Source organism: Lactuca serriola, chromosome 9, assembly GCF_051521515.1.
Source record: "Lactuca serriola cultivar US96UC23 chromosome 9, Lser_US96UC23_V15, whole genome shotgun sequence".
In the NCBI taxonomy this organism is placed as follows: Eukaryota; Viridiplantae; Streptophyta; class Magnoliopsida; order Asterales; family Asteraceae; genus Lactuca; species Lactuca serriola.
In genome coordinates, this window is record NC_136416.1 from 63,354,801 (window position 1) to 63,378,011 (window position 23,211).

General features: G+C 34.5%; 1 protein-coding gene and 1 long non-coding RNA gene across 2 annotated transcripts; one reads left to right on the top strand and one right to left on the bottom strand.

Moving 5' to 3' along the window:
* Window positions 1-229: 229 nt before the first annotated feature.
* LOC145074030 (AT-hook motif nuclear-localized protein 27-like) lies at window positions 230-1,159 on the top strand. Its single transcript, XM_079020475.1, has one exon. The coding sequence runs from the start codon at window positions 328-330 to the stop codon at window positions 1,081-1,083; it is 756 nt and encodes a 251-aa protein (XP_078876601.1). The 5' UTR covers window positions 230-327; the 3' UTR covers window positions 1,084-1,159.
* Window positions 1,160-19,092: 17,933 nt separating this feature from the next.
* On the bottom strand, window positions 19,093-22,356 carry LOC145074178 (uncharacterized). Its single transcript, XR_013691733.1, has 3 exons — window positions 22,037-22,356; window positions 21,858-21,937; window positions 19,093-19,245 (listed from the first exon to the last, which is right to left on the bottom strand). It is a non-coding gene; the product is annotated as an uncharacterized LOC145074178 (long non-coding RNA).
* Window positions 22,357-23,211: the final 855 nt, after the last annotated feature.

A 23,211-nucleotide genomic window follows, 5' to 3' on the forward strand; every position in this document is an offset into this window, starting at 1 on the left:
CAAATTTGACTTTAATTCTTTATGGAGAAACACAGCTTACTTTTAAAAACTAAAATCTATTATTTTCTTTCTAAAAGTTCTACTTAATAATAACATGTATCGAATAACGCACCAGTATAACATTCGTTTAACAGTAACAGAGATAAAAAAAAAAAAAAAAAAAAAAAGTTGTACACTTTTATATAATATTTTCTTTTTCCTTCAATTCATTTTAATTTTACAATTAATGTAGGATAAGATAAAGGCGTGGGAGTCTTTATTTAGTGGGTGGAAGCCGCCGGTTTGCACTTTAAAGATTGCTGCAAGTCAAGACTTAACAGGTCTTCAATGGCGGATCACGACGACCACCATAAACACCACCCCAGCTCGATTCACCACCTACTAGACCCTGCATCACCAGAAGAAACGGACGGCAGTGGTGGTCCTACCCGCCGTTCCCGTGGTCGTCCACCAGGATCCAAGAACAAGCCCAAACCACCGGTCATCGTCACCCGTGATAGCCCCAACACCCTTCGCTCTCACATTCTTGAGGTATCCGCCGGCGCAGACATCGTCGAAAGCCTCAACGTTTTCGCTCGCCGTAGAGGAAGGGGAGTTTCTGTTCTGAGCGGTACAGGCTCTGTAGCTGACGTCACTTTGCGTCAGCCTGCGGATCCTTCGAACAACGCGGTAACGCTTCATGGAAGGTTTGAGATACTGACGTTTTCAGGCACGGTGCTTCCGCCGCCGGCGCCTCCCAATGCTGGTGGGTTGTCGGTATTTTTGGCCGGCGGAGGAGGACAAGTTGTGGGTGGGATCCCGGTTGGTACATTAGTTGCTTCCAGCCCGGTGGTTCTTGTGGCGGCGTCTTTTGCGAATGCGGTGTTTGAGAGACTGCCGTTGGATGAGCCGGAGGAGGAAGGTGGAAGCGCACAAGTTCAACCGACGGCTTCTCAGTGTTCGGGGGTAACAAGTGGCGGCGGAGGGGTTTCTGTTTTTAACACGGCGGCAGCAGGAACCAACAACAGCGGTTCCGATTACCCGTTTACAGGTGATGTAATGGGTTGGGGATCGAATTCAAGAACTCCTTACCAACGAGATTAATATTTGAAAGTTTAAGTTTTGTACTTTTATCTTATCAATGCAATTATGCAAATGAAAACGAACAATAATTTGGAAATTTTGCATGTACTTTTGATCATTAATTTCATTGATAAGTTTTTATTTATTTTTTCAAAATAGTATTTTAATCTTAAATAAATTAACCAGTAAACAAGTCGATTGAAGTTGACATTCATAAAAAAGTATTCAATACATCCTCTTTAACCGAAAGACACGGATATTCTTTGCTCCGATTACTTATTCACAAACTTCGTTACGAATGTAAGTTAGCCAAAGATAAATGAACGAAGTACGTTTAACAAATTACAATGTTTATGTTTGTGAAGATCCTATACGAACATAAACGAATAAATATAAACAAACACAATTGAACACATACGAACATAAACGACCTATAATATAGTAATGTAATGGGAAATTTGTGAAAAAGTCCAAATATTTTAGGTCAGTTTACGATTTAGTCACAAATTAAATTTTGTTTACAAAAAAGGACAGATTACCGGCTAAAACTTCGGATTAACCCTTCGTGGCCGGTTTCACAGATTTAGCCGGTATCTCGTCTTTTTTCGTTAATTAATCCAAATTTTGGGGCTTTTTCATTAATTAATCAAAATTTTAGGGCTTTTTCATTATTTATTACCAATAAACCAAAATATTTGGACTTTTCTGAAGATTACCTTTAAACTAATATATATTATATGATCTAATTTAATATGTACTATTCCATGTCTTCTTGCTTATGCTCTTCTAGGCTGACCGTGCGTTTTTATCGGTGTCGTCAAACCCAACAGCAAAAATCTCACTCACAAGCCTCGTTAACTCCATCGATTTTCCAAAATTATTCATTCACAACTATATGATCATCTTTCAATCTCCAAATAAAGAACGGAGAAAATCCTTGTTGATTACGTGGATGTCCCTATTACCTAAACATGATTTAAACCGTGGTTCCAACACTTGGATGTTCCTATTACCTAACCATGACTTGAACTTATACACTAATGGCGTTGTCCATAGCGTTGTTAACAATAGAAGACGAATATCACATGTTCAACCACTGATACATTGACTCAAGTCTTACTTGACCCTTGTTTCCTTACAACACTATAGAAGTCCCAACATAAGATGACTCCCACATGGTTCATCATTTATTGGTTTTTTTTTTTGTCAAAAAGTAAAGCATTTTGGAAGCCCCAAATAAACTAAAAAATAATAATGACAACAATTGTCATTATTACATTTTAGTCTATTTAGGGCTTCCAGAATGCATTACTTTTTGGCAAGACAAAAACCAATAGTTTTTGATAAAGATCGGAACACAATCTTATTGATGGATCCAAAAGCTCCTTCTCGTCCCAAGCCTTTTTCTCCTCAATCTTCTTCCAAAAAATGCACTACAATATGCAATATTAGCCCCTCTTTCTCTCCTACAAACATATAGCTCAATTAGGGTTTCTCTCAGAGTGTTAAGATGATAAGGGAGGCGGAAATGAAGACTTAAGGTCCTTTAAATAGGACACAAACCCTGAAAATTAGGGTTTTCACACTCAGCTCCTACTCATCGAGTTGGGGTCCTCCAACTCGTCGAGTAGACTCTAGAGATTGCGCGACCATTAACACTCTCTACTCGGCGAGCTAGGGCCTCCAACTCGTCAAGTTGATAAGACAACAAGAATATAAATTAATTAAATATTATACCTGGGAGTCGGGATGTTACACCTATTGTAAGGAAACAAGGGTCAAGTAAGACTTGAGCCAAGGTATCAGTGGTTAAACCATGTGGGATTCGTATTTTGTTGTTAACAAAACTAGGATAATGTCATTAGTGTATGGGTTCGAAATAAGGTTCGAGTCATGGTTAGGTAATAGGAACATCCGAGTGTTGGAACCGTAGCTCGTAGGTATACCAAATTAATATTTTAATAGTTTATGATGGATAGCTTGTTGACATTTTTTTTTACAATTAGAGTTAACATTCTTCATGGTTTTCAGTACATAAAATCGAGTTGATTTTTTTACCTATGTTGAGTTTTTAATCTTAATGGTTCATTCTTCATGGTTTTCAAGCCCTACTGTAAGGAAACAAGGGTCATGTAAGACTTGAGCCAAGGTATCAGTGGTTAAACCATGTGGGATTCGTATTTCGTATTTTGTTGTGAACAACACTATGGACAATGCGAATAGTGTATGGGTTCGAAATAGGATTCAAGTCATGGTTAGTTAATAGGAACATCAAAGTGTTGGAACCACGGTTTAAGTCATGGTTAGGTAATAGGGACATCCATGTAATCAACAAGGATTTTCTCCGTTCTTTATTTGGAGATTGAAAGATGATCATAGAGTTGTGAATGGATAATTTTGGAAAATCGATGGAGTTAACGAGGCTTGTAAGTGAGATTTTTGTTGTTGGGTTTGACGACACCGATAAAAACACACGGTCAGCCTAGAAGAGCATAAGAAAGAACACATGGAATAGTACATATTAAATTAGATCATATAATATATATTAGTTTAAAGGTAATCTTCAGAAAAGTCCAAATATTTTGGTTTATTGGTAATAAATAATGAAAAAACCCTAAAATTTTGATTAATTAATGAAAAAGCTCCAAAATTTGGATTAATTAACGAAAAAAGACGAGATACCGGCTAAATTTGTGAAACTGGCCACGAAGGATTAATCCGAAGTTTTAGCTGGTAATCTATCCTTTTTTGTAAACAAAATTTAATTTGGGACTAAATCGTAAACTGGCCTAAAATATTAGGACTTTTTCGCAGATTTCCCTAATGTAATAAAAATAATTGAACATAAATAAATTTAAATGAACTAACACGAACAAAACATATAAACAAACATTCACGAACATAAATGAACGAACTAGATCATCGTTTAACTAAACGAACGAGAATTTTTGTTTATATTTGTAGTTTATTAGATAAGCGAATATAAACGAACTTCTCGTCAAACCGTTTGCTAAACGTTCGGTTCGTTTACAGTCTTAAATTCAAACATTATAAAGTTGGTTAGCATAACAATTATTTAAATGCCACTTTAACGACATATTTTATATTTTATATGATTATGGTGAAGTCGATCAAAAGTCAACATTCAAAGTTTGAGGCTAACGAATCTTCCTAGAAGCAATGAAGGAAAAATTTACCAGGTTTTTGAGATATGAAGTTGTAAAAAAATAAAATAATAATAATAATAATAATAATAATAATAATAATAATATATTTTAATTTTATGATTTTGGTGTGGTAAAGCTACCTGGAGCGGAGTTGTTATTGAGCGCATTTTGTGTGTAGTCGGCGTGAACACCTCCTCAAGGGCGGCATGGTTGGCGTTGTGCAATGCATTGCAATATGTACAAAATTTACATGCAACGGGATAATGCATGGATGGATGCCCCTCCCCAAGCTTAAAATAAGCATCGCCATCGATGCTTGGAGAGAGGCATAGCCGTCCTATTGAGGACCGGGCGGTGGGTATGGAGGGAACTGTGAAGGATAATCTGTAGGATAATAGGGAGGCCATTGGGGTTGGGATGATGATGGTGGTTGCGGCTGTGTGGGGAGCACAAGAACTCTATGGATATCGCTCAGCAGGTGATGAATGTTGCGGTTGTGCTGCTCTTGAGCGGCCCATCGCTGATCTTGTTCAGCCCACCGCAACTCTTTTTGGGCCCAATGCTCTTCTTGCAAGATACGGTAGTCCTGAAAATTAGAAGTGATTTCAGCGACACCCGTATAAATTTCCCCGACTTCCTGTTGGATGCTGGTGCAATGGTGGTTCAAGCGTACAAACTCGCCCATGTGACATCCCCATTTTCACGGCCAGAAAAGAACGATTTTGTTTATGCTTTATAAAATCAGAGTACTTCATTTCATAAAAATGTTGCGGAATTTGTTCCCAGAAAAACATGATAAATACGTTATCAAAACATTTTCGAAGAATCATATTTTATTTATTTTAAAACGTTTGGGATGTCATCGTTAATACAGAAACATAAGCATAAACAGAACTTACTAGTGATCTACATCTCTTTAATCTCTCTGTAACATCCCGGAATAGCAAGAGTAGAGTTGAAGGGCTAAAAGTGTTATTTGGGAAAGAGCGACTCGGCGAGTCCATGGATGGACTCGGCGAGTAGAGTCGCGGCTTGGTCGCGTGTTAAGTAGCCGACTCGGCGAGTCGATGAGATGGACTCGGCGAGTAGGCGCTGAGTGGAGAAAGCCCTAATTCTCGGGATTGAGCCCTATTTAAAGAACATTATATCTTTCCCCCAGCCTCTTTATTCCCTCTTGAAGTCCAGAAACCCTAGAAAGTGTGATTGAAGAAGATTGGAGTGTATTTGGAGCATTGGAGGAGTTTGTTGAAGGAATCTTGTGAGATTGAAGGCTTGGGGCAAGGGGCTTTGCTTGGATTCGAATTTCATTGCAGTTGGGGCGTCCATTGGAGGTAACATCTCGTTCTTGGATTGATTGTATGTTGTTTCTTCATTTTGGGGTTTGTGAGGTCTAGTCTATGGGTGAAATTGGAAGTCTAGAGGTTAGATCTGAGGTTGCTACCTCAGATCTGAAATGGAGAAGAACCAGAGAGCATGAAAGTCCCTGTGTTGGACTGTTTAGTGAAGCTTGCATGTCCCAAACCCTAATTATAAGTGAATAAGGCCTAGATCTCTTTGGATTCACGTAAAGTTGGCCACTTTACGTGATGGATGAGTTGTATGAGACTAGACCTATGTTTTGGATCTTTTGCATGGCCTGGAATGCTTCTGAGTGGATTCAGACCGGTGGTACTCGGCGAGTCACATGAGTGGACTCGACGAGTTGCTTGAAGATGAGCTGGAACTCGGCGAGTTGGAAGAACAACTCGGCGAGTTGGATGAAGATGGCCTGGAACTCGGCGAGTTGTATGAACAACTCGGCGAGTAGGTTGATGATAGTCTTAGACTCGGCGAGTCTGTTCTTAGACTCGGCGAGTCTTGTCGAAGAGTCCCGATATTCCCTGGTTGAGTCGAGAATCGGTGAGTCAAGGGATGACTCGGTGAGTTGTGTGCGAGTGGACTCAGAGTTGTTAGACTCGGCGAGTCTCGGAGCGACTCGGCGAGTTAGGTCGCGGATTGAGTGAAGTTCTGATTATAGGAACTCGGCGAGTCATAGGGTTGACTCGGCGAGTAGGGTCAGTCAGGGGTTGACTTTGACTAAGGACTTTGATTTTGACCAAGGGTTGATCGTTGACTTTTAGGGTTTGGTCAGCGATGTGGCCTTTGGGCCAAGAGAGGGGTAAAATAGTCTTTTACCCTTAAGAGGGTGCATTGAGAGGATTGATTCTAGTCTCGAGAGTTATAGTCATGAGAGTTTTGCCTTACGTGTTAGGCGGTGGCGAGTTCGAGATCCGAGTATGGAGATATCTGCTTTTTGCTTGCCAGGTGAGTCTTCTCACTATACTTTACCTTGAGTAGGTAACCAGAGTTATGTGACAGAGTATTTGTATGCTATGTATGTTATGTGTTGTACTGCATTATTTCTATGTGATTTATGCTGTGCATGGTTGCAGAGTTGGAACCGAAGGGTTCCTAGAGTTAGAACCGGAAGGTTCATAGAGTTAGAACCTGAGGGTTCACAGAGTTTGGGTGCACGGACCCATAGAGTTATAGCCTCGAGTGGCTTGTATGTGTTATGTGTGTGGTATTTTGGGGAACTCACTAAGCTTCGTGCTTACAGTGTTTTGTGTTATGTTGTTTTCAGGTTTCTTTCAGTATCACGGGACGGCACCGGCTTGATTGTACACATCAGAGAAAGAGTCATATTTTGGAGGATCCTGGTTTTCTATGCAAGTGAAAATGAAGCTATGTTTTGTAATTCAATTATGAATGAGATTTTAAACAAGTGTTTTAACATTAAAAATGAAAATTTTATCATGAAATTACGGTGTTACACTCTCAGTGTAATGTGACTTCATAACAACACCTGTGACATAAATAAACTGAGTGGGTCAGGTTGGGAAACCTGGTGAGTACATAGGGATTTCAATCCCACAATGTTATACAATATATATAGTTTAAAACTCACAAAATATACCATTTCACCATATATATAAACAACTCTTATCCCACCCCGTCGATCCTCACAACGAGACTATCCATATTCTCGGACCTAAGGTTAGCCGTTTTACCTAATCCATACTCCCGGATCAGAAATGAACGACTTTACCTAATCCATACTCTCGGACTAGGGACAAATGACTAATCCATACTCTCGGATTAATGATGAATGATTATGCCTAATCCATACTCTCGGACTAGGGACAATGACTATGTCTAATCCATGCTCTCGGATCAATGACATATACTAAAGTTCTATTCTCAGGGTATAAGTCACTTGTACTCGTAAGAAAATACTACCCAATATTCCTCATAATTAATTTAGGTTTACTCTTCATCCTAAATCATCATATATAATCAGGTATGTTCTTTAACATGTATTTCAGGTAACATCAATTAACTCGCACATAAACATATAATTAATACTTCAATCAATACTTGTATTAAAATCATGTTCATGAAAGGGACTATGCACTCACCTGGGAAGGTGGTGACTCGGCACTCGGACAGCACTTCGTTACTCTTAAAACAACTTCCTCGACAAAACCTAGTATCATTACCACTAGAGTTTAGTCTGACGTTAACCGCTACAAATTAATAGTGTAGCTATTATTATTATTATTATATAAGCGTTAAATAACACTCAATATAACTCATAATAATAGCCCAAATACTTATTATAAGGTCCTAATAACATTACTATATTGAAACATAAGATATACTAAAAATAGCGTAGGCATAGCTTACTTACAGCGGGTTTTCTCGAAAACCGGGTTTCGCTGGAGCAGCGTTCCCGAGCCGAAAGGCTCTTTTCTCGGGACTCCGGGAGCCTCGGGGCTTCCTTCGGGTGCTAGGGGTTTTACCTAGGCTTTTAGGGGGGTTAGGGAGGCTAGAGAGAGAAACTAGAGAGAGAAAGTGAGTTTGGGAGGTGTGAAGAGAAGGCTAGACCCGACACCTCTATTTATAGTGAAAATATCTGATGGACTCGCCGAGTAGGGGGACCTACTCGCCGAGTTGGTCCATGTGGTGGCCTTCTGGTGGTGCCACGTGTCCAATTCTGGTGGTGCCACGTCACCCCCTATCGCGTATCAGCCTTCGAACTTAGAAAAATCATAACTCTCGTATACGAGCTCCGTTTTCAACGTTATTTATATCAACGCGTAGGTAAAATCAAGATCTACAACTTTCGTTTAGACTCCGTCGGCTAATTCTCGACCGATCTCAAATTTAACAGTAGGAGGCGTTTAGACTGTTAAATGACCGCGAAGAATTTGTAACTCCTTCATACGAACACCGTTTTCGTCCATCTTTTTACTATTGAGTTCCTGTTAATGAGATCTTCAATTCTCATTTTGTTCGTGTAAGCCAAAAACCGCTCGAACTAAAATTCGAGTTTCGGGTCGTGCACTGCTACGCCGAATCTTAGAAAAATCATAACTTCCTCATACGAAGTCAGATTTGGGCGTTCTTTTTATCGACGCTCTTAGTTTAACATATTCTATGACTTTCGTTTAGATTTCTAAGGCTAAATCTCGCTCTATCGTAAATTCACTATTTACGCTTCCCGGTGTCGTGCCGGTTTTGCCGTAAAACTTCGACGGACCATAACTTCTTCGTTATAACTCGGATTTCGGCGTTCTTTATATCTACGGAAACCTTGAGACCTATTCTACAACTTGGTTAAGACTATTTACTATAAATAAACTTTTGCCAAAAAGTCATTTTCGACACTTATTGTCTCTAAATTGACTAGCCCGGATCTGCGGGCGTTACATCCCATAGAAACATTGTGTTCAGAAGAAGAAGTGGGGCGAGATGAGCTAGAGGCACCAACAGTAGGAGAATGAGGAGGAGAGGGTGGAGGACTATGATCTACTGTAACCCCTAAGTTGGATTTGAGTTTCCAAGTGGTTGACGGAATGTCATTGGCTAAATTGAGTATCTTCTTGTTTCTGCTGTCTATGCGTAGATACTCTTTCCCATCTACTGTCCAATGAACATCCCCAGAGGGAAGGCAGTGGAAAAGATGCATTGTTTCCATAACATCAATTGTTAGACAAGTACGGCCCATGACTATATTTGTTGGGTTATTGGGAAGATGGAGGCCAAGATGCTCAGCAATAACAAAAACCATGCCTCCACAATGTAGCTGCCCACCATTGCTCGTAGCACTTCTGAGCATTTTCTAAATCACCCAACACCCAAAATGAGGGACTTCTGCAGGCTTGTTAATCATACACCACAAGACTTCTATCTCTTTCTTATTAGCCTTGCTAATCTCTTCTTGAGGGAATAAGAGAGAAGCAATGATCCGGTGAGCGACTTTCAAGACCGGATGGATAATGCTAGAAGCTTTGGCTGTGCCTGACTGATACTCATACTCACAAGAGATGCTTCTCCAAAAACTTGCACAGTCTTGCTCAAAAACAACATTTTTTCTGCCCTTTGTTGTGTATATATCCCTTCTTGCTTTGGGAGCGCCAATCATATCACAAAGGACGTCAGCATGAAACTGATGGGTTTGATTAAGCAAACAAAAAGTTAGGAGATGGGTTTGATAGTCAAAGGTAATGGAGGATAAAAGTTCCAACATTGGTGTTTGATAGCTAACTAGATGTAGATTCAAAAGACCCTCACATCCTATGTTTTTAAAGAACTTGTGGACACCCTTGTAGATATGTAAATCCTTGAGGGCTTGGATGTTCACAAATTTTTGAGCACCCATTGTTCTTGTAACAAGATTTGCATACAAGATTTCCTGTCGATTGGTCTAAAAAATAAGACCAAATTCATAAGGGTTGTCCATGGCATGTGGGTCTTGTTTATCATGTGAAGTTCCAATTCTAGGTCTTTTACCCCGGGAAGCCATTACCCAAATGAATCAACAAAGTATTGCACACAATTAAGACAATTGAAGCACAAGAACTAGCAAGTTTCACCAAAAATACCCAAAAAGGAATGTGGTTCTATCTAAATGCACAAAGTAAGAGTTTGGAACAATTATACCGATTCGTGCTTGAAAATGGTGGTAAGAGGATATCCAATGCTTCACCAATATATCCCCAAGCTTATCCTACAAGAAATTTCAAACATTAGGTCGAGATTTTGAAGTTCAAAAATTCTAGGGTTTTGCTCAAAAACCCCAAAATCGGCCATGAGAGGTTGAAATAGAGGTGGAAGATAAAGAAGATGAAGAAAAGAGAAGAATTGCATACCTTGGAGCTTGATTTTTGATGCAAAATTGAGGAAGATTGAATATTTTGAAGATTTTTTTCGAAGGAGGGCAGTAGGGAGAGAAGGAATCGCAGGTATTGAGAGAAGAATGAGTTAAAAAAATTGAGTTTTGACCTTAAAATCGTTCAGCTCTGTTTTTACGTTTACACGGCCCGTGTAAACTAAAGGGGAACATTTACACGGCCGTGTAAACCCCTGAATCTGATATATCGCGTTTGGTCGTTTACACAACCCATGTAAATTATAGGCATAAGTTTACACGACCGTGTAAACTTCTGAGAAGGCCAAAAAAAATTGATTTTTTCACTTTTTCAAATTGCAACCCGTTAAACCTCTACTGCCCGGAAAATGATTTTTAACCCTCTTTTAGCATGAAAAACAACTTGGAAGTTTGAAAATAAAGAAAATACAATGAAAATATACGAAATGACAAAAATACCCCCGGGTTGCCTCCCGGTTAGCCGCCCCTTTTTAATGTCGTTGGCTCGACTTGGACCCCAACTATTTGTGCTTCAGTCTGGATACGTGGGCCTCTCTAACATATCATCACTACTCACATGCTTCTTGTCATCAATAAACTCTAAAATCTCCAACACATCATTATCCATATCAAACTTCTTTGCAAGCTCTTTGGCTTTGTCCCTGTCTAGTTTCCGTGACAAAACTAATTCTAGAAATTCATTGTTAGACAAGTTCAAACCCTTTTTTGTTGAGGGATGGATCAAATTGACAAAATTAACAGATTGAACGTCAAAAGGAGTCTTTTTTGCTTCATGCACATTGAAGTTGATAACTTCACCATCAAATTCCATACTCAAAGTTCCATTATAGACATCGATTTTTGTTTTAGAATTTTTAAGAAAAGGTCTACCCAAAAGTATGGAACTTGAACTTGGAGAGTCATCATCTCCCATATCTAAGACACAAAAATCAGCCGGGAAGACAAATTCATCGACTTGCACTAACACGTCCTCTAATACTCCCTTTGGGTGTACCAAAGACCAATCAGCAAGTTGGATGATCACACCGGTTTTGCTCAATGTTCCTACACCAATTGATTTGAAAAGAGAATATGGTAGGACATTTACGGATGCACCTAGATCAAGCATAGCTCGGGGTACATAAAAATTCCCCAACTTGCAAGGCACGGTAAAGACACCGGGATCCTTGCACTTCGGGGGCATCCTCTTTTGCAAAACCGCGGATACATGCTCCCCAACTGTTACGACTTGATTTCCTTTTAATTTCTTTTTAGATACACAAAGATCCTTAAGGAACCTTGCGTATCTAGGTACCTGCTTGATGACCTCGAGGAGTGGAATGTTGATTTGAACTCTCTTGAACATTTTCATGATCTCATTCTCCTCCCGTTCTTTCTTCGTGCTCTTTAATCTTTCGGGAAATGGAGCAGGTGTGGCTTTAGACTCAGTGATGAAGGGCTTCTTTTTGATTGTTTTCTCTTCCTCCTTCTCTTCTTTGGTCGCCTCTTCAACTACTATTTCTTCTTCCTTTTGATCAACCGACAATTTTGGACCATCATAACTCTTCCCGCCTCTCAATGTGATGGCACATACATTGTGCCTTGGGTTTGCTTCAGTTTGGGCATGCAACTTTCCTTGAGATTCTAGTTTGCTTACGGAAATAGCAAGTTGTGAAACTTGTTTCTCTATGTTCTTTATGCTTGCTTTTGTCTCTTGTCAGAAAGCCTGTGTACTAGTTGTCAAACTTTTCATTATGTCCTCTAAAGACATACTTGATGAACCCGTTTGTTGAGGAGGGTGTTGTGGTTGCCTTGGCTGAAAGTTTTGTGGTGGAAAAGGTAGTCTTTGTTGGTATTGATGTGGTTGACTTGGTTGATAGTTCCCTTGTTGATCTCCTCCCCAACCTTGATTGTTGTTCCATCTTTGATCACCTCGTGGTTGCTCATATCCCCTTTGACTAGATCCAAGAAAACCTCCTATGGCTTTTGCTTCTTCATAATCTTCCTCTTGAAGTTGAGGGCACATGTCGGTTGGATGTCCAACTTATGTACAAATACCACAAGGTCTAACTGTTGGTGGTTGCACACCCTTGTCCTTTGCAAGCATTATTAATACCTTAGTCAACTCAGAAAGTTGGCTTTCAATTTTTGGGGTAGAAATTTCTTTCACTCCTCTTGGTGCATCACTATACCATTCTTCTTCTTGGACTGTATGCTTGGACTCTTCTGCCATATTCTTGATAAGAACTCTGATTTCTGTTGGAGTCTTATCAGCTATAGATCCACCACTTGATGCATTGAGTAATCTCCTATCCCAAGATGACATTCCTTCACAAAAATACTACAACAACTGATATTCTGTAATCCCATGTTGTGGACATCTTGAGCACAATTTCTTGAACCGTTCCCAATAAGTATGCAAAGCTTCTCTCTTTTGTTGCTTGATACCAATTATCTCTCAGCGTAAAGCTGAAGCTCTCATTTCTGGAAAATAATTATCCAGAAACATCCTTGCAAGTACATTCCATGTTGTGACTGACCTCGATGGTAAGTCATATAACCACTCTTTGGTTGAATCTTGTAAAGCAAAGGGGAATGCCCTTAACTTGATTTGATCTTTTGTGACTTCATGTGGCTTCATACCCAAACAAACAACATGAAATTCCTTAAGGAATTTATGTGGGTCTTCATTCTCAAGACCACGGAATGAGGGTAGCAAATGGATGAGTCCAGACTTGAGTTCAAAGTTGATTGTTGCAGGGTAATTTATGCACAAAGGTTGTTGGGTGACATCTTGAGTGGCCCATTGTCTAAAGGTTTGTTCAGGTGGTGGATGTGGAGGATTTTGATTTCCTCCATGGTTGTTTGCCATGGTAGGAGTAGGTGAAGATGGTGGGGTGATACTTTTGGATGTTGGTGAGGATGTGGTTGATGGATTCGATGAAGCAGCTCCAGATTGTTGTTGTTTCTTTAAAAGTCTGGCTTGCTTCCTTCTTTGTTTAGCAGATTTCTCTATCTCCATATCAACTGGTAAAGGTGTACCTGTGCGAAAAGATCTTTGCATAAACAATTAGTACTACCGTATCCCCAGCAACGGTGCCAATTTGTTTGGTTGTCAAACCAACAAATAATGGGATAAAATAATATTAATAAAGCTCAAATCACTGTTATTTCTAATACTAAAGATAGTATAGAGTAAGCAGGGTCGGTCCACAGGAATACAGGACTTCTTATCTTGCCATATTTTCACACATAATACAAATAATATTAAAATGGGGGGTTGTGTTTGAACTTGAATTAAACTTCATAAATAAGAAAGATTGATAACAAACGCAGTAAAAGAAGTACATTTCCGATTCTGACTCTTATACATGTATTATGTTGAAAGATGTAATATGATTATAACTCATGTTCAATCTAGGTTGGTAAATTGGATATTAATAAACTATAATATCCAAATTGGTAAAAATATTTTTATTCAAAACAAGCTCTTCAAATAAAACTTCGTTTAATTGATTCAATTCAAATAAGCTCTTGCATCAAATCATTAAATGACATTAAGTTCTTGCACTAATTACCAACAATGTTTAACATTCCTCTTAAGCTTGGGAGTATAAACATTTAATCTTTGATTGCACTAATTTTTGATCTAATTACAACCAAGTAAGTGTGTGTTACTAACATCAAATCATAAAACATATACGAATTTCATAATTTGATTAACTAGATTGACTAGAACCCTAATTCATTGATCAAGTGAAAAAGAGAACCAACCAAACACATGATTAAGATCAAATCAAAGATTACTAGAAGTTAAACATAAGTCAAATTCAAGTTACAACCTAACAACACATACTTAAGAATTCAGATTCGGAAATGATAATGAAATCAACCACACATGTCTAGGTTGAACTACAAATCAAATAAGTTAAAACTTCAAATTGACTTACAAAAAGGAAATTAAAGTGTTTCCAAGTGTTAATCTACTTGCAAAAGCTCTGAAAATCGTCTTCTCTCTGCCCAAAATCCGACCTAACTCCCCACAAAAATGATTGTCTGAATTATATGAGAGTAAAACTTCTTTAAAAACTGTCGAGACGTTTACACGGCCCGTGTAAATTAAAGGGTGCCATTTATACGGCCGTGTAAACAAGAAAAGTAGAATGCTTAATTCTTCTATGTCTTCAAGTAGAATGTCCTTGTATATACGTTTACACGGCCCGTGTAAATTGTAGGTATACGTTTACACGGCCATGTAAACTCCTGTGAAGCCAAATTCTTTATTTCTTCATTCTCTCTCTTCTAAGCTCCAAAACTTCTGCAACTTTGTCTCCAATTCTTTTTAACTTCCTCCAACAATATCCAACCTTCAAAAAGTAGCTGAAATATCATAAAAATGTATGAATGGAATTGCATCATGAAAAATTCCGAAAAATATGCAAAATGCATGAGTTTAAACCTAAATGCAATGCACTTTTATGAACTAAAACTACAAAATGAATGCATGAAATGCACCTAACACGTTGTCATTGTTGGCCGTAATTCAAACCATTGATGAAGACGTCTCATGGAGGAGACATCAATCATTTGGTCATTTAAATAATATTTATTTTTAATCTTTACAAATACTAAAAATATCATCTACCATTTTCACAAATCTCACTCTTTTTACTCAATCTTTTACACAAGCACAATTTAATTATGAAAATTATTCATCATCGTTTTCCGATGAAGAAAATGTTTTATTTTCAATGCATTCTTTCAGGTGGCAGTCACAATTAGGTGAAACTTTGAATGCCCCCAAAAGAAATAGAAGATATCTAAATAGGGATCGTGAATCTACAAACGAACGTTTTGTACATGACTACTATGTTGATGATTGTTTGTACGATAATGATGCATTCAAACTTCGTTATCATTTGAGTAGAAATTTATTTATCCGTGTAGCTAACGATTTGAAAGATAATTACAAGATCTTTCAACTGATATGATATGCTAGAAAGAGACAAGTGTTTACTACGATACAAAAGTATAGGACGCCACTTTGTCATTTGGCATACGACATCACGAAGGATGTATAAGTTGAATATATAAAGATGTTTGAGAGATCAACACGAGAATATATGTATTTATTTTGTAAATATGTGGTAGAGCTTTATGGTAACATATATTTACTACATCCGAAAAGAAGTGATATCGAGCAATTATATGCGGCACATAGCAATAAACACGGTTTCTCACCAATGATTGGAAGCATTGATTATATGCATTAGGCGTGGGTAAATTGTCTCAATGCAAGCGGAGTCAATAAACATGCAATGATCATGCATATCCTACGACAATGCTAGAGGCAGTGGTGTCACAAGATCCATGATTTTGGCATGCATACTTTAATATGTCAGGATCAAACAACGACCTGAATGTTTAGGCAAAACACCTGAGTTACCTTTTATTATGAATGGAAATGAGTATAAGTATGGTTATTATCTTGGTGATGAGATATATACATAGTATTTTATATTTATTAAATCATATCTATATCCGTTAAATCATATCCATATCCACAAGATGAAAAAAGAAAATTTTTCAAAACAACACAAAAAACGGTAAAAAAGGATGTGTTTTGGATTCATAAAAGAGAAATGACATATACTTAAATACCGACTAGATCAAGGGACCTGAAAAAACTAAGGAAGGTAATGTATGATGTTGTATTTTTACATAATATGATAATAGAAAAAAAAAATGATTAGGCTATTTTTATATATAATCCGAACAACAGACTTAACTTGCATTCTCAAATAGTACTTGGTATCCTAACATACTTTACAAGCATTTTAGAGATACAAAATGCATAAACACACGACAAACTTTGTTATGATTTTACGGAACATATATACGAAAGACGACTACAATATATGGATGACAATGATGTGGACGGCAATGACTAGAAACTATTTTAATTATGTCATTTTTATTTTTAATTATTTTTATATTGTTAAAGTAAATATTATTTAATTAAATGTTGTATTAAAATAATTAAGAAATTAAAATGATACTGATGAAGTAAAGTGGTGATCGTTTCCTAAAGTTTTAATGAGGAAATGACAGTGACGACAATGATCTAAGTATACTTCTGGAATAGTCAAATAAATGGTAGTCACTCCTAACAACCAAAACTATCTATAATAGTTACTAAGTTTGTGTGCTTTTGTATTCTAACTTACAAAATAGTTAAGATTTGTCCTATATTAATATGATTTAATTTTAAATCACCCTTAAACCAAAAAAGAGATGGTTGTCAGTTTAATTGATTATTCTTAGGGCATCTCCAACCCACCCTCATACTCCATTTATTCCCCCATTTTTTCTTATATTATTCTCCAACCCTACCCCATTTCCACCTCCATTTTTGGATATATGAATAGTATTCCCCCATATATGGGGGAATACTATTCATATCTCCAAAAATAGAGGTGAAGTTTGGTTGTCAATTTTAGTCTCTCTTATTTTTATTTTATACATTTCTAGTTTATTTTATCTACTAATTATAATTTAAATACAATATTTAATATTTATAATATCATGTTGTATACTAATTTATATTAATTAATCATAAATATAGAGTTTAATTAGTAGAGGGGTGTATTTGACAATATATATAAATTATAAAAATGGAATATTCCAAAAATATACTTTTTGGGGTAAAAAATGGGGTAGAAAATGAAGTAGGGTTGGAGATGAAACACTGTTTACTCCATTTTTAACTCCATTTATAGGAGAAAAAATAAAGATAGGTTCGAGATGGTCAAACAATTGGTTTTTGTTAATAGGAATAAAGGAGTTAGTATTATCATAACCTCATGGTGATTTAATCATATATTGTCCATTTCTTTGAAATTTTATATTTTTGTTATTGCTAACTTGTCTCTAATAAATTATTAAGACTTTCAAAAAAAAAAAAAAAAAGTTGGTTGTCTCAAATATAGAAACATAAAAAGTGTTTTATTATTCGAAAATTTTATAATCTACAGCATTATTTATTTAAGAGGTTATTGAATGTGAGCTTATAAAGTGATCATGTGATATTCGAATTCGAACATTAAAATTAGATCTAATTGTATTAAAACATGATATACGAGATGATTATAATGTGAATTTGATATTTGACGCTGAAATTATCAGAAAATCAATTATTTGTATATTGTTTAAAAGCTTTGATTCTTTAACATATATATATATATATATATATATATATATATATATATATATATATATATATATATATAGGGTTAGATTCATGTGAGACGGCCTAATTTTGTGAGACCGTGAGACGCATTTTTTTTATTTTTTTTTAATTTTCTTTAGTTAATTCAAGTTCCGAAAATAATATTTAAATTTTTTTTTTTGGATTTTCCCATTCATTTTGAATTTTAAAATTATTTTTTAGAATATTTCACGTATTTTAAAAAAAATGAAATTTATTTTTATTTTTTTTAGTTAATTCAAGTTTCGAAAATAATATTTAAAAAAAGAAGTTTTAGATTTTTCCATTTATTCTGCATTTTAAAATTATTTTTTAGAATATGTCAGTGTAATATTCTATTAGAATATTTCATGTATTTTTAAAAAAAAACGGAATTTTTTTTTATTTTTTTTAGTTAATTCAAGTTCCGAAATTAATATTTAAAAAAAGAATTTTTGGATTTTTCCATTTATTTTGCATTTTAAAATTATTTTTTAAAATATGTACAGTGTAATATTCTATTAGAATATTTCACGTATTTTTAAAAAAAATGAAATTTATTTTTATTTTATTTTTATTTTTTTTAGTTAATTCAAGTTCCGAAAATAATATTTAAAAAAAGAATTTCTAGATTTTTCCATTTATTCTGCATTTTAAAATTAATTTTTAGAATATGTCAGTGTAATATTCTATTAGAATATTTCACGTATTTTTCAAAAAAAAACGGAATTTTTTTTATTTTTTTTTAGTTAATTCAAGTTTCGAAAATAATATTTAAAATTTTTTTTTTGGATTTTTTCATTTATTTTGCATTTTAAAATTATTTTTTAGAATATGTACAGTGTAATATTCTATTAGAATATTTCACGTATTTTAAAAAAAATGAAATTTATTTTTATTTTTTTTTATTTAATTCAAGTTCCGAAAATAATATTTAAAGAAAGAATTTTTAGATTTTTCCATTTATTCTGCATTTTAAAATTATTTTTTTAGAATATGTTTAGTAATATTCTATTAGAATATTTCACGTATTTTTCAAAAAAAACGGAATTTTTTTTTATTTTTTTTAGTTAATTCAAGTTCCGAAAATAATATTTAAAAAAAGAATTTTTGGATTTTTCCATTTATTTTGCATTTTAAAATTATTTAAAATTATTTTGCATTATATATATATATATATATATATATATATATATATATATATATATATATATATATATATATATATATATACTCCTAATAAAAGAATCCATAAACTGCCACATGGTATTCTTTTACATCTCCTTTATGCCACGTGTCATTACCACATATATTCTTAGAATGATTTTCCCGCCCATGCATTGTTGTGATTGTCAATTAATCAGCTCCTAAGATTAAGGAAATCAGTTTCAATATCCAATTAAACTGCATTTAAATTAAGTTTCATATATGTAAACATAAATTTCAAACTTTTGTAGAGATATGCAATCCCTAAAAATCAGCTAATCATAATCCTTCAACATACAAATATCGATTCCCTATTGTTCTCTTCTTCATTGGAGTCCTCGAACCTATCATTCATGAATTTTTCTGCAACTCTGCAAAATACCAAAGGTATATCACTTTATTCAATCAATTTGGTCAGTATACAACAAATAAGTTTTACTGCTTTATGTTTTTGTTATCTACAAAACGATATCCTACTTTATTGATTTCTTCTTCACCTTCTATTACTGTTACTGATTTATGCTTCTGTTACTATTATTCTTCTCCTTCTGTTACTTTTTTTTAAGCATTTGATATTCATATATCCTCTTTAGGGGTGCAAACGAGCCGAGTCGAGCCCGAGCCTGGCCAGGCTCGGCTCGGGCTCGTTTAAGTTCTAAGAGGCTCGAGCTCGAGCTCGACTCGATTCGATCTTCTTGTACTGAGCTCGGCTCGAGCTCGTAAATAATTATACAAGCTCGACTCGGGCTCGGGCTCGACTCGTTTTTTGTCTGACTTGCCTAAATAAGCTTAAGCTCGGCTCGAGCTCGTTAAGAAGCTCGTTGACTAATACCCTAAATTCCTAATCCACAAATATTTTAATATATAAAAAATAATAAATTATATTATATAAAGGCTCGTTTAGGCTCGCGAGCCTAATCGAGCTTAGTGACATAGGCTCGAGCTCGAGCTCGTTTAATAAACGAGCTTAATATTAAGCTTGAGCTCGGCTCAGGCTCGTTTAAAATCGGTTTCGAGTCGAGATTTTAGCGATCCAATCCCGAGTAGCTCACGAGTAGCTTGGCTCGTTTGCACCCCTATTCCTCTTACTTTTATGGATATTATTTCCGACGATTGTTTCATTCTTGTGTCTAGATACAGAAAAATTTATTGGTTATGTGATTACTTTTATTGTATATTTAAATGTAAATGCTACAAAGTAATGGTTTATATTAAATTTTATGTACAAATTGGGGAATAGAGGGTCAAGTTATATGTAATACATATTTCTTAAGTGTGTATGTCTTTATGCAAGTGGAATTTTTTCACACTAAAATTTGAGCGTAGGAACTATTTTCATACAACATTTTTATTATTTTAATCCAACCAATTCATTTAAAAAAAACATGTTGTTTATGAACATGAAATTTATATGTTGTAATGCTTTACAAGAGGAAAGTAATATAACGTTTATGTTAACAATTCACACATTTCTTGTGGATTATCTCATAAATCACTTCTTTATTTTGGATACAAAGGTCTAAATACAAGAATCTACAAGATGTGAAGGTGCGCATATGACAATTGGTTCATTATGTATTTATAGGTTGTAATTTGAGTCTGACAAAAAGAATCTGATGGACATTCCTTTTAAATATGTGTATTTCTCAATTGACTTCAAAGCCTATTTTATTGCAAATTATTAAATTTTAATATTTTATGAGATTTGAATATCTGCCAGGGAATGAAATAGGTGTTGGTTCCCCATTTTATGTTAAGCGTAGTCTTTATTAACCTTTGTGAATTTGTATCCCGCTAAAGTTGCTAGAATGAAGCAAATTGTTTTGGTGGGCTTCATTGGTGGAGCATATATTATTCACTCTTTAAACAGCTTGGGAAGCGGGGATATAATGATTCGTTTAACCTTTTTCTTTTTCTTACTCAAGAAAATGTTTATTGTTTTTCTTTTGTAGTTTTATGATTTTGAAATTGATCATGTTTAATTAACTTACGTTTTTAGGAATATGATATAGTTTTTTTTTATTTATGTGTGATTCGATCTTGGTTGTAGGTTTGGAAGAAAAAGGGTGAACAATATCTAGCAGACTTTGGGATTCCACACACAATCCTAGCATTCCATCATGCCTTCAGCATGTCCATGTTGCTATATTTTAGGGTTAAGACTAGAAATTTTGTTTTAATTCGCAAGTTAAGGCTAAAATAACATTGTACTTTCAAAACACATTGTTATTTTAGTCTTATCCATCATGCCCTCAATATGTACATGTTGCTTTTTTTTTCACATTTTCTTTGTTGGTGCGTATGCCATATTCTGGATTGAGAACTACCAAGGAGATTTTAAGAATGAGAGGTGATTAATAATATTCAGCCTCTAATCACCAATTATCAAACCAAATTCTATACATGTTGATGTATAGTCTGATATTAAGGATTCAAATTTACCGAATGCCATTTATAAAAGATCATCTCCTCATTTTTTTTGTTTTTTTTTAAATTGCTTATAGTTTTACTATAGACTAAATTTTGGCCCTTTGATATAGTTGTTTCTAATTGTACTTTAAACTAATAAGTTTGGGTTTGACAAAATGTCTGATTCAAAGGTCTTTAAGATATTATTGGAAATATTATAATAAAAAATAGAAAATTGTTTTCATTTGATTGGTATAGAATTTGGTATATTTATTGTAATTTTTTATTTTATTTTTATTAGTTAAAGTCCAATTACAATGGGCAGTTTTGAATTGAAAGACCGCCTTCATATGGAATTTGAGCACAACAAAAGCATGTATCTACAAAATTAATGTATATTGATTTTTTTTTGTCAAACAACTGTTAACCTTATATGGAAGGTAAATCAAGAAAATCAATGTCTTATTTATTTATATTAATCAGATGAATATTGTAAATAAAAACCACCTAATATTTAACATTTTTTGAACTTCAAAATTTCATGTTTTTATTCGGTGAAAATTTTGACAATTACCTGATAATGTCTTCACTGTCAAAGACTTGCAATTTTTTGCTTTTGACGTCTTCCGGCTACCATTTTCAATTTGACAATTCCTGCAAATTAAACACAGGTAAGTGTATTTATGTATATACTTATCTTTTGTTAAAATAATGAAGGAGGAATAATTCTTGGCGTTTCAGGTTGAATCTTACCATCGTCATATGACGTACGTCGATTGGTTCGGTGCATATCTTCTTTCAACGCATACTTCTAGATTTCATCACTCCGGTCAAACCGATATCACATTCAATTTCAAAAGTTGGTCCTTCTAATTTATAATCGATGGCAATCATGTGCAAAAAGGGTTTAATCGAATGCATTTGAAATGTCATCAGTAGATGTCCCTAAATCCGATATTAAAAACGTAGATGGAAGAATGACGGGCTTTGGTGCCGGAAAAGGAGACCACCGATAGTGTTAGGGGAAAACGGTATTTATGATTCACCGGGTGGGTTTATGGGGGATAAGTGGGTAGGTGGGGATTATTTGGATATATATATATATATATATATATATATATATATATATATATATATATATATATATATATATATATATATATATATATATATATATATATATATATATATATATATATATATATATAATTTGATAATTTAATAATATGGAAAATGAGTAAAGATCTTATTGTAAATTAATCTTTTTATATTCAGAACAAAATTTCAACTTAAATAACTCATGTATTTATGTAAAATCACTATGACATGTATATATAATCGTTAATGTAAGAATGTAAGAAGTATAAAAAGAAATGTGTAGAACTATAAAAATAAAGTTATGCAAATATAATATTAGTGATTGTATTTTTATACTCTAAATGTTATTAAAGTACAAAATTATTATTAATTTTTAATTATTTTTTTATTATTAGTAAAAAAAACTTTATTATTAATTTTTTAGTAATTTATTTTACTTTTACTTAATTTTGTAATTTGTCATATATCAGTGTTCATTACTTGTGGTTGTTTTATTTTATATTTAGTATATATTTTATTATATAATATCATCATTTTTTATTAATTTACACCTAAATAATGACCCATTTATCTTAAAAAGATGATTTCACATATTTATTTCAATCAATCATTATAAAGTTACATAACAATCACATAACTCTCTTAGTTAATAACATTTTGAAAATAATTTAATAATAATTATGATTTTTAACTATCAAGATTCGTTGTATTTTGTAACCATGGTTGACATGGGTTATAATTAATTATATCATTATGTAATCGTCAAACAACTATGATTTCATAATTTCAACCGATCATTATTCATTATGAATTTACCAATAAACATTTAT

What these genes read in the sequence shown, in the direction of transcription:
- LOC145074030 (XM_079020475.1), top strand. Translation starts at nt 328, where the DNA reads ATGGCGGATCACGACGACCACCATAAACACCACCCCAGCTCGATTCAC.